The sequence below is a fragment of the Carcharhinus amblyrhynchos genome, chromosome 8, assembly GCF_965287045.1.
Source record: "Carcharhinus amblyrhynchos chromosome 8, sCarAmb.v2.hapA, whole genome shotgun sequence".
Classification (NCBI taxonomy): Eukaryota; Metazoa; Chordata; class Chondrichthyes; order Carcharhiniformes; family Carcharhinidae; genus Carcharhinus; species Carcharhinus amblyrhynchos.
The window spans coordinates 82,852,000-82,865,274 of record NC_137331.1 but is presented as its reverse complement, the minus strand read 5'-3'; the positions used below and the strand labels follow the sequence as shown (position 1 = coordinate 82,865,274).

Here is a 13,275-nt window from a genome sequence, read left to right as displayed (position 1 = left end):
AGCCAAAGATCCCTCCAGAGACAGTAGGAAACACCATTATCGAATACAATTCAGGGTGCTATGATCATTGGATGGGGCTTGGTCTTCTGTTTATTGGTAGAGGATGTGGAGCAGCACAACCAATGGCCTTAAAGGGACTTCATGAGGCCATTCTAAAAACAAGGAGGTAGGTTTTAGTGGCATTAATGCTCCTTTAGGCCCCACAAAATTGGTCCCATCTGGTGCACAATTCATTGAAACCCTCTCCCATCATTAAATTAATAACTCTGATGAGTCACCAGTTTTCCAAACAATGAAAATCTGGACAGCTCATGAAACTCTGGAAATTAGCCAACCATCAGAATGGTTCTGGTCTCTGACTGCTCTCATCATGCGGGTAACTGGCCTGCTTCTCCTGCTGCCTGCCTGATAAAAAAGGTTTGCATTAAAATTAGTCCATATAATTCTTACAATTAACTGAACGCCAGAAAAGATAAAAAATAGTTTTGAATTTTGCATGTCATAGCATAAACATGTACATCAATCTTTAAGATAATAATAATTAAACAGCGGTGCTAAAATACTGACAAACCTATTTACTTTGAAATAACAAATAGTCAAGTGAATTTTAGCTGCAGTTTTGTGACTATGTATAGGAATTGTTTGAACATTACTTAGGCCAATCAAAATCTAGATGATTCAATAATTCTTTGTATGAAGTACAGTTTAGTTAGCTGTCAGAGCCTCGAGTGACAATCCATTGATTACTAATGCTCAATGTGGTGCTGGTACCATAGGTTAAACTCCCGGATTTCCTTCTCATGTAAACGACGTGACTTGCTGGAACGGCTCGACTTGGTAGACTGCGCCGACTTAGAGCTTTGACAGCGGGACGATGTTCTCCTCATCAAGTTCTGAGAGATTGATCGGTGGAGGTTTTTCATAGAGGACGAAGCTGCCATTGTCACAACCCACGGATGTTTCAAAGCTTGTGCAGCTGCCATTCTCTCATTAGGATCTAGTGTGATTAGCCTATCAATGAAGTCCTTTGCCAGGTTAGAGACATTTGGCCATGGCTGTAAGGAAAGTAGAAAGTAAGGAAAAATCAGTACTAATGCAGAATGTGACGTGAGATAACAATTCATTAAATATAAAAAAGGACCTGAGCATCTATAGCAATGGCATCTCGTCCTTCCCTTGCATGCCACCCTGGGAGTTTGCCAAGTAATCAATCCTTGGTCTCCTCCTCTTCCTACCTGCATGTTATCCTTTAACATTGTCATTGCAGACATATGTAGTAATGACATTCAGACTTACCTCCACTCATACAAATGTGAACTTTTCTTTTGTTCTTTTCAGAGCTCCTCTTTGCTTCACTGCTTCTGTTACGTAAGACTGCTTGCTGAACAGCAAGACTCAGACAAGCTGGAATTTCCTCCAGCTAAATATGGGAAAAACTGAAACCATTGACTTCACCGTAAACTCTACGTCCTCATCAATAGCTTCATTCCATTTTTAAAGTTTTGGGTTCAGCCTTTAAGCTCATGTTTTCTTTATTACAAAGAATATCTATTTCCATAAAAGCAAAATACTTCAGATGCTTGAAATCTGAAATAATGTGTGTTCATTTATTGAGACTAGACACACAAGGACAGATGTTTATGGGTGTAAAACCTGTAAAAAACCAGCAGGAAAGCTGTCAGCGTGTGCTCGGCTTAAAAGTAAAAGTGAAACTAAAGCTGGGTTGCATTTCTGGTGACTTGATATGTTAACTCTCCACAGATGCTGCGAGGCATGCTGAGTTTTTCTAGAGTTTTCTGTTTTCATGATCCACCTATTTCCACCTCTGTATCACTGCTCATCTCCACCCTAACATCAATCCAACTGCTGTTGAAATGTCATAACATGCTGCTAAGGGTTGCAGTATGACATGAAAGCAAATGTGTCGTGCAATCCAGCTTTAGTTTCACTTTCACTTTTAAGCAGAGCACACGCTGATAGCTCTCCTGCTGGTGTTTGTTCACCCATGATTATCAGTTCGTATATGGCAAATCTCAGTCTTTAAATGCAACCAATCCATTACCGTCAGGGCTCATGTTTGGCAGAACAGTACTTACCAATATAACTACTCTTACCCATTCTACACACAGACACCAGAGAGCAAATTTTAAATCCACAAGCAGAGGTGTCCAACGTGCATGATAAAAATGCAGGTACAGAACTGCCACATTTATGGTTGGGACAAGTTCACATCCTGATCCCAAAGAAAGCAAGTGGCAACCAGTCAAGGTGATAAGGATTATTTTGAACCAATGTCCTATGAAGTCAGTACATACAAAGGCATAATGGTGACAGGTAACCTAGGTCAAACTAGATCCTCAATCATTGTACCATCCTATTATATCTAGGACAAATTCCCAAGCGCAACCAGGAACAACATCCAAGAATGACAATTCCACAGATCACTGTGAGCAAGAAGCCCCCAGACAAGGCTACCAACACAAGATCTGAGCATACCAGCAGTTTACTTTTCAGTGTAGAGACGCACAGATTAATCAGTTCTATACACTGATGTAATGGTAACTAAGCATGAATGTATACTATAAATCATTGTACTTCTTTGGAAAGGAGGAAGTATCTTTATAAAGAAAGGGTGATTTTTAAAATTCATTCACAGGATGTTGGTGTCGCTGGCTAGACCAGTATTTATTACCCATTCCTAACTGTACTTGAGAAGATTGTGATGAGCCACGTTCTCAAACTACTGCAGACCATTTGGTATAGATGTACCCACCATCTTGTTACAGAGGAAGTTCCATGATTTTGATCCAGTGACAGTAAAGGAATGATGATATATTTCCAAGTCAGGATGATGAGTGACTTGGAGGGGACTTTGCAACTGGTGGCGTTCCCGTGTGCCGGCTGTCCTTTCCTTCTGGATAGTCGTGGTCACGGATTTGGAAGGTGCTGCCTTGGTGAGTTCCATGTTGTGGAGATGCCGGCGTTAGACTGGGGTAAACACAGTAAGAAGTCTCACAACACCAGGTTAAAGTCCAACAGGTTTATCTGGTAGTAAAAGCTATCAGTCTCTGCTCAGCGACTCTGCGCTGTCATGTGTCATGAAGGCCACCTTGGAGAATGCTTACCCGAAGATCAGATTTGCCGAGCAGAGACTGATAGCCAAGTTCCGCACACATGAGGACGGCCTCAGTCGGGATCTTGGGTTCATGTCACACTATCTGTACCCCACGACTTGCCTGGGCTTGCAAAATCTCACAAACTGTCCTGTCTGCAGACAATACATATCTCTTAACCTGTGCTTAACCCTCTCTCCACTCACATTGTCTGTACCTTTAAGACTTGATTACCAATAAAGACTCGCATTCCGACCATTATTTTGTAAATTGACTTTGTGTCTTTATTTGCCCTGTTTGTGAACTGAAATCCCACTCACCTGATGAAAGAGCAGCCCTTCGAAAGCAAGTGGCTTTTGTTACCAAATAAATCCATTGGATTTATGAGACTTCTTACTGATGAGTTCTTGCAGTGCATTCTGTAGATGATACACACTATTGCTACTGTTAGGTGGTGGTCGAGGATATGAATGTTTCTGGATGGATTGCCATCCTGCTTAGTCCTGGACGGTGTCAAGCTCCTTGAACGTTATTGGAGCTGCACTCATTGGAACAAGTGGAGAGTATTCCATCACACATCTGACACGTATCTTATAGATTGTGAATAGGCTGCAGGCAGTCAGGAGCTGAGTTACTCACCATACTCTGACCAGCTGTTACAGCCACAGTATCTGGTCAATGGATGTTGTTAGTGGGAGATTCAACAATGGTAGTGTCATGAATGTCAAGAGGAGATGGTTATGTTCTCTCTTGTTGGAAATGGATATTGCTTGGCACTTGTGTGGCATGAATGTTAATTGTTCCTTGTCAGCCCAAGTCTGGATATTGTCCAAGTATTGCTGCATTTGGACATGAACTGCTTTGTGGATTGCAGCATGACATCACCTGAAATGTCATTCAATCCAGCTTTAGGCCAGGACTTTCTGGCCTTGTTGTGGTAGGACCTGCTGCAAGAGATTGACTTTCAGAGGAACGAGACAATACTGGTGGCAAGTGGGGCTGGAAAAGTCCACCCTTGGTTTCACTTTTACTTTTTAGCAGAGCACATACAAGACAGCTCTGCTCCTGGCATCTTCATGATTTATACTATGTAGACATATTCTTATGTGCTTAGTCTCATGGGGGAAGGTGATGGCATTGTATGTTGTCATTGGACTAGTAATCCAGAGACCCAGTGTCATGCTCTGGGCACCTGGGTTCAAATTCCATCATGGCAGATTTAAATTCAATAAACATCTGGAATTAAAAGTCTAACAATGACCATGAAACCATTGTTGATTATTGTAAAAATCCATTTAGTTCACTAAAATCTGCTGTGGAAATACATACCTGGTCTGACCTACATGTGACTCTATAGTGATGTGGTTGACCTTTAAATGCCCTCTGAAATGGCCTAGCAAGTTAGTCAGTTCAAGGGCAAGTAAGGATGGGCAACATTTGCTGGCACATTCTTTGAACATAAGAACATAAGAAATAGGAGCAGGGGTAGGCCATCTAGCCCTTCGAGCCTGCCCCGCCATTCAATAAGATCATGGCTGATCTGTCGTGGCTCAGTTCCACTTTCCCGCCCTCTCCCCATAACCCTTAATCCCCTCTCTTATCAAAAACCCATCAACCCGCGTCTTAAAAATATTTAGCGAGGCAGCCTCCACCACTTCAACGGGCAGAGAATTCCAGAGATTCACCACCCTTTGAGTGAAGAAGTTCCTCCTCAACTCCGTTCTAAACCGCCCCCCCTTTATCTTGAGGCTGTGCCCCCTAGTCCTACTGTCTTTTTTGAGCGGGAAGAGTCTCTCCACCTCTATCCTATCCATCCCATTCATCATCTTATACGTCTCAATGCGATCTCCCTTCAGTCTTCTAAACTCTAACGAGTACAAGCCTAGTTTATTCAGCCTCTCCTCATAGCTCAACCCCCTCAACTCTGGAATCATAACCCATGAAAGAATAAAAACAAATGATCACACAATGTGGTTATGCTTGTAAAAGATTGGTACTTTTATATCATAATAAAAACATGACACCTTCATCAATGACTGTCACATTCAGAATTGATTATTCACGTGCTGTCCTGGTTTGGCCTCCCATTCTGCATTCTCTGTAGATTTCACCACATTCAGAATTCTGCTACCCACCCTATCCCATACCAGGTCCAAATCATCCAGCATCTTTGTTGTTGATTCGTGATTTCCCACAACATCAAAATTTTGATAATTGTTTTTACTCCTTTGGAGTAAGGTCACCTTTAGTCCCCTTTATAACCCCTGCAACCCTAAAACTCTCCCATCCCCAAACTCTCCATTATTTGGACGTGGATTCTTATATATCCCCTCTTCAATTCCAACCCCTCTCACTGCCGTTGGTAACCACACCTTCAGCCACCTAGGTGCCTCTGTTTTCACCTTCCTCTCACTGTTCAAGAATCTCTTTAAAACTCTGCTTTCCAACTAAGTTTTGGTTGCCCTTCATAATGTCTCTTTCTTTGATGCCAAAAATCATTCCAATGAGTTTAGTAAGCAGAAAATTTAGGTTAATATTTTTAGTGGTACATTTAACTAAAACTTTAATGGAGAGCTAGTCCCAAAGTGCTATTCTCCCTTCGTTCTTTCTGATGTTGAATGATTAGCTGTGCATTTTCCCTTTATTTAATTAGTTTGCTGATTTGACATAGAAGCATTTCAACATTCATCAAAAAAAACTATGGACGGGACTTTCTGACCACGCTCGCATCAAAACCATAAAATCTCATCCAAGGTCAACAGATCTTTGCACGGTCCACCAACCCCCTCACCCCCCAAACTACGGTTCTCATGGCAGACAGGGCAGCAAAATTCCTCCAAGCTTGTTGCTTAGTTTCAACATATTTGCATTTGTTAATAGATCTCTATTAACAATAACAGATTTTTAAGAAAACTAAACAAATCATTGTTTTGATAATAGTCATAATGACGACTGAAGTGAACACTTATTTTGGATGGTACAGTGATGCACTGAATGGTGGAATGTGAGTTTTGACCCATGATTTCCAATTTAAGAAGGCAATTACAGGAATGATGTGGCCTTTTATAAATAGTCTTAAAAATAACAATAATTTCAATTTGAACTGTAAGGCCAGTAGCATTGTTTAATCTTAATCAGTTTAAAACATGAAGAATTATAGTATTAGTTGAACATAATATAGAATATAATCCATAAGTGAATTAAGTTCATGCAGTGAGTCCATCATAGATGTATTGTTGAACTAAGAATTGGCGACATTGGCGGCTTGTATCGTAACTTCCTTTGGGTATTATGTGCAAAGAAATCCTAAACCCATTCTTTACAAACCATTTTACATATTAGGTACATCACACAAAAGAAATCTTCTCTTGCAGTTTTAATATAAAGTCTTGGTAAAATAATATCATGTTAATGTTGTAATGTTGCAATATCAGAAGCAAGTGCTTTTCTGAAACAGGATATGAAATACAGTCAGGAGATTACTTTAGATAAACAAAGATGAGGAGAAAACAAGCAATGTGTTCCCAGGCTACATGGGGTGATTTAGGCAGAACTCCAATTCATCAGTATCATACCCTTTGTTACATTCTTCTGTGTGTATGTGTGTGTGTGTGTGTGTCTGTCCTGTCTGTGTGTGAAGGAAATAGGTGGGGGTTGGAGAGGAATGCTGACAGGATGAGTTTCAGATTTTTATCTTTGAGAGCTATTCTAGCCACACTGCTGACACTGTCATGGATTACACACAATAATCATTATATGAATAATAAGGGACTTTTTAAATGCTCCCAATATTTTGGAATAATATTACATAAGGAGTAGAGAAAAGGGAACAAATGGTGTGTGGTTCTTCTTTGTATAATACAGGATGGGCAGAACCTTGTGAAGACCCTGGAAACAGAAAATGAGCTTGATGGTCGCACTTTATTGTGTGGGAGGCAAAATGTTAGCTTCCCAATGGCAAGATGAAAGTTGGGTATTACATTGGCAGCAGATTGATGTTGGATCTTCTGTTCTGATGGCAATTGGCAGGAACCTAATTTTAATACATTTGCATGTCGTGCATACTCACTAAAAGACAACTTCACCAGATTAAATTGTACCTTTGGAATTAAGAATGCAGCAAATGAAAAATATGTGCCCTCAAGTTCATGGCTGGTTAAAGCTATAGCTGGTGAAGTAGTCTTCCTGATAGATTTGAACTGAATAGGGGCTGTTTTTTCTTGTATGGGGAGCTCTGTTGAACCAGGAATGCACTGAGGTCAGGTGAAAGTGGCTGACCAAGGTAGGGAGCGAGCTGGCTATGAAGGAGGAATGAAGTATGCTTTATTAATGGATGGATGGAGGTTGCAGTCCGACAAAGACTCAGAGGCAGAGGGAAGAATCTGGACTACACAGCGAAAGCCAATGTCTACAGATGGTATGTCAAGTATGATTGTGGGGAGATCAAGGGTTACAGACAGCAGATCAATGGTAAGGTCCTAAGGACAGTAGTGGGGATGTTTGCTGATGATTGCACAATGTTCGGCATCATTCATGATTCATCAGATTCTGAAGCAGTCCATATTCAAATGCAACAAGATCTGGACAATATACATGCTTGGACTGACAAGTGGCAAGTAACATTAGCGCCATACAAATGCTAGGCAATGACCATCACCAATAAGAGACACTCTAACCACCGCTCCTGGTCAAAAGTGCTCAGGACAGGAGAGAGGGAATTAAAGATGATGCTGGCCAAACATTTGCTTGCTTTTTGTTCACAATTGCTCTCAAGCAGGAAAAATGGCTCAAATGCACCCATTGCTTTTGATAGTTCTGATGCAGCTGGCGAGAACCCACAGAGAATAGCCCTTGGGCAGGAGCAACAAAGACCAGAGTATCAGCAAGGGATGGCAGAAGAGATTCAGGCAGCTCAGGATGCTGGCAACCAGAGGCTACTGAGATGCCGAGTATTGGCATGTAATAGAACATACTGTAGGCATCTGTAAATATCAGAAGGGCAACATCAGAGATAGCTGAGGATGTCAAAGGCTTCCATCACTCACCTTCTGGAAGATTTAGAAATTTGTGGACAGGGAAGCAATCCAGTGGCTTTAAAAGTCACCATGGCATTGAATTTCCCTGCCACTGGATCATTCCAGGTTTCCACTGGCAATATGTCTGGCATCTCACAGTCATCCATTCACAAATGCATCAGAGGGGTCACAACTACCTGTTCGGAACAGCCAATAATTTTAAACCAGGCAGTCAGAGCTGTGGGGTTTGGCACCATTGCTGGATTTCCACAGGTACAAGGGGCAATTGATTCCACATAAATAGGGCTGAGAATTACCTGGGAGCAGCTAGTGGCTTTCATAAACTGAAACGGTTTTCACTCTCTGTGTTCAGCTGGTCTGTGACCAACACAAGCAAATCCTTCAGGTGTGAGCTCACTTCCCAGAGAGTTCTCTGACTCTTACATCCTCACTCACTCATTGGTGCCATACCTGTTTGCACTCCCTCAGCAAATGCTGGGGTGGCCCATGGATGATAGGGGGATATCCATAGAAGATCCGGCTCACGACACTTGTGTGGAACCCAGAAAGCCTGGCAGAGGATAGGTACAATGCAACCATGCCTCAACAAGGGCAACAATAGAGCAGACCATTAGCCTGCTGAGATGAGGTTCTGTTGCCTGGATTGCTTAGGTGGAGCGCTTCAGTAGCTGCCACAGAGAGTCTCAAGGATCACTATGTTCTGCTGTGCCCTGTGTAGCCTTGTACAGTAAAGGTCCTGAGGAATTTGTTGACTGTGAGATGGAGGAGCTCAATTTCCTCTCAGATGAGGAAGACGTAGAAAAAGCCCATGTTCATGAGAGAGAGGACAGCATGGTCCCAGCTGCAGATGTCAGGGTGAGGAGGCAATGAATAAGCCTGTGACATCCTCACTGCATCCAGCTACTAGCCTGAATGAAGCCCTTAAAAGATCACTTGATCTCCCAAAATACCAGTGTGTAAGTGTCACTTCATTCCCCTCAGACCAACATACAAGCCTGTGCCACCTAGAAAGGAAAGTGCTGTAGGCTCTCGTTATGACCAAGCCCATCTGCATGTTTCAATCAAATTCAAGGAGATCACCTATTTCTCAATGACACACTCCAAGTCCTGGCAAGGTCTTGCTAAGAACTCTTTCATGCACTTGCAACACATGGAATGTTTTAACTTCAGATGATAATCCATCAAGCAAAGCAGTCTCCCATCCATTGACTCTGTCTACACATTCATTGCCTAGGAAAAGCAGCAACAAGGACCCCACGCACCCTGGACATTCTCTTTTCCACCTTCCTCCGTTAGGAAAAAGATATACCAAAGTCTGAGGACGCGTACCAACTGACTCAAGAACAAATTCTTCCTTGCGCCATCAGACATTTGAATGGACCTACCTTGTATTAAGTTGATCTTTCTCGACACACTAGCTATGACTGTAACACTACATTCTGTGCTTCTCCTTTCCTCTCTATGCACGGTATGCTTTTGTCTGTATAGCGTGCGAGAAACAATACTTTTCATGTATACTAATACAAGTGGCAATAATAAATCAAATCAAATGATGAGACAACAGTCTATGATGGATGAAAAGGGAGTGAACATTACACGCTGGTTTACCAATCAAATTCCAAACCCCTGAATCAACAAGGGACAAACATAGAAAATTAGAAATTATATGGTTTGACAAAGGGTCATTTGGACTTGAAACATTAGTTCTTTTCTCTTCTTAGAGATGCTGCCAGACCTGTTGAAATTTTCCAGCATTTTCTCTTTTGGTTATAGAAAAGTACACACATTAAGAGACTCTAAGATGCCACTTCTTTTGAGACTCCATAATAAATAGTATTTGCTTAGCCCCACATCACCATCATCGATATCTAATGTAATGCAACCCCTTTAAAAAGCCCCATCAGTAAGCAAAGCTTGAAAAATCATGAACATTCAACACGTAAGAATAAAATGATTTGATATTTTCAACATGATTGAACACATTCATGAGATGCACAGATGCATTGCCTTCGGCCCCATCTGCTGGAGGTACTGAGGTCACTGGCAGAGGAGAGGAGGAACGCCCTGAGGTGATGTCCTTGGGGCAACCCGTTGGCACTCCTCTTCCTTGTGGAATGGTACCTCCCTGAATCCTGGAGGAGAAGGGGCACCCGGAAGTCATGTGGTTTGCATGCCCAAGCCACGACAGAACCTAGGTCATAGAAACTATTGTTCACTCAAATCTGCATGTGGCCCTGGACATCTCTGTTAGATATTTCCTTGCTTGTTTCTGCACCACCATCTCGTTTCTTATGAGTGATTTTCGCAGCACATCGTCAGCATGGAGCTCAGCATAGGTCTGGTCCCGAACAGTCCTCTGACTTTCAGAGGTCTTAGCTGCCACATCAATCGCTGCAATATACCTGTGACATGATCTCCAGATGTGGACTTGAGCCTGATCATAAACAAGTACCCATCAAGATGAATTTCTCTATGCTGGTGGAGGGTGTGGGGACATGATGTGATGGTGCATCCTCTGAGTGGTCAGTGTCATCCTCAGAGACGGAGGACGGATTTGCTGAAGATTGGTTTGGGTGTTTCACCTTGCTGTGAGGATCTGCACTGGAGAACACAAGGAGTAAGTTCATGGTTGTACATGGTAGTCCATCAATATATCATATCTATCTTCTTTTGCCCAGTTCTCAAAACCAGACAAGAGGCATCTCATTCTGGTGTCTTGAGACTCCTGCCTCTCCATCTCCACAGATTTTTCCAGCTTCCTCTTCAGCAGGGATCAATATGTGCTCAGGTACTCTGCCACATGTCTTTGACTGCTCCCTGGTATTATGCATTCTTTTGTCCTCGAGGCAAACAGAAAGATTAAGCGTCCTCTCAATGGGCACAAAACCCCTTTAATGAGCAAGCATGGCTATGACAGCTCCTGTGCCCTTCCTAGTTACTGTTCTGCATATGCACTCCCCTGCAGTTAGTACAACTTGCACAGCTTGAACAGACTGCCACCATATGTTCATCTGATGCTGAGATCCAAAATCCAAACTCCTGTCTGACATACTTCTCTACAAACACATTTACTATGCTTGATATCATTATGAGTGTCACTTTCCAGCGACTATACTGTGCCACTTACAGTGGGGAGTTGCACAATGGTTTTAGTCTGAGCCTGAGAAAAGAGGTACATCTTACCTACTGAGTGTTTCCAACATTTTCTGGTTGAGGTTTAGTTTGATGCCACTTACACCCGCTGAAGACAGGGGAGCCAATAGCTCCCTCCAGCACTAAAACAGTTTACAATTCACTTCCGGAACAGAGGCTCATTTTGGAGTACAGCCAAGAATGTGCAACCTGCAATCTGCTGTCAACTCCACTGTTGTAAAAGTGGAATGGAGCAGAGATTGATTTTTAGTACAACAAAATACCTGTCTCCATTATTGCAACATGCATGCTTATTATCTGTATTCCAGAAAAATCTAGAAATGTCGGACTTGTTAGTAAAGGCTATGCTAATTGTATTGAATACAGATACCAGTTAAAAGCTCTGTAATTACCAGCGTAGTTAAATACTTGAGATGAGCTTGTAATATCACAACTCATTTTATTGCCAGTTTTAATAGATGGAAACATATTTCTGACCATTGATGACTCAGGTTAGAACATTCCAATCATGAATCCTCTTTGGATTTGCTATTTTATAAAACTATATTTTTGCTCCTCTCACTTTTCGATTTGTATTAATATATTTGTTTGCCTTTAATTTTCCAGCTTTGAAGAAGGTTTTTCACTTGCGAGGTTAACAGGTTTACTGTTTTCATAGATGTTGACTGACTTGCCATGTGTTTCTTGTATGTTCTGTCTTCATTTTACAATTCGAGCTTCTGCAGTATTTTGCTTTTTACTTAATCTGGTCAAGTTTTCACTTCACTGCTCTGTTGCTGCAGTGTAAATAACACAGTGTACCGCTCATGCAATGGGTCCACTAGCAAAACCATTGTATAACACAATGCATTGTCAGGCTCCTAAATTAGCATCTTAATCTTCTTCCTTTACTGAAGGATTACAATGCCTTCCTGTTTACCAAGGTTGTACAGTGACTCCATTCACATTTCATATCACCACTAACATCAAATATATTTGAATTCTGCAAATATTTCATGTTCAAGCAGTGATAAAGTCATACTCCCCAGTGATATAAAGTCGAAACAGTTTCTGTGAATAATTAGTTAGGAAAGGAAGAATGTCTGAAGTCTAAAGTTCTAAAGTTTATTTATTAGTCACAAGTAGGCTTACATTCACACTGCAATAATAATGCTGATTTCTTTGCCTATTACCCTTAGACTAAGCAACCGATCATTTGTATAGATGACAGCACCAAATTTTGTCCATTCATGGGATAGCATCCAGTACTAAAGTTTTGGTGGAAGAGGGCACTATCGAAAGTAAAAACTGGATATTGTTGGAAACACTTTGAGGAGAATAAAAACGCACAAAGATTTGGCTTACTGTGAAGTAAAAGTTTCAAACCAGAGCCCAGATCGCCTTGAACTTGACCATGTTGGCACTGGGACTGGTGATCAACCTAATCCCAGGAGGTAGGTACCTCATTTAAATACTTTAATGAAACCCCACAGGCAGAGTTCTCTAGTGGTTTTGATGGTGAACATGGGAGCAGGGTGCAGAATATGGCAGGAGATTAGTCTCTGGCTGGTGTCAAACCTGTGTGAAATTAATTTGCATTCCACTAATTAGATGCACATGAAAGCCCCACTGGAAACTTCCACCCATACCCGATTCTCCATGACAACGGCGATAAAACGCGTGGGCATGAAACACATTTGGAACAAGGTGGTGCGCCATTGTCAGGAGTCACCTGAACAATGTTTGGGGCTGCCTCTGGAGTTCGAGATGGAGGCTGCCCATAGCCCTGGAACTCAGAACACTGCAACAGTGGTCTGGAGGAGCATCTGCTGGTGGACCTTCCAGATTCAACTTCTAGGAGGAGGCCCATCTTCTAGCCTCAGAATGTTCAATTCTGCCCCGATTTAATCAGCATCCCCTTCTGACCCCCGATCTCCCCGCCCATCATCCATACTACAATACTGTTGTTTGGTGTTGTAGGATTATCTGCCAGA

At 42.0% G+C, this 13,275-nt stretch overlaps 1 protein-coding gene across 1 annotated transcript in view; it reads right to left on the bottom strand.

Moving 5' to 3' along the window:
* Positions 1 to 693: 693 nt before the first annotated feature.
* The window catches only part of LOC145347053 (serine/threonine-protein kinase H1-like), a 62,161-nt gene continuing 49,579 nt past the window's right edge, over positions 694 to 13,275 (bottom strand). The window contains exon 3 of the mRNA XM_080194953.1: positions 694 to 1,055. Coding sequence (XP_080051079.1) covers positions 747 to 1,055 — 309 coding nt within the window. The 3' untranslated portion in view covers positions 694 to 746. The remainder of the gene's footprint in view (positions 1,056 to 13,275) is intronic.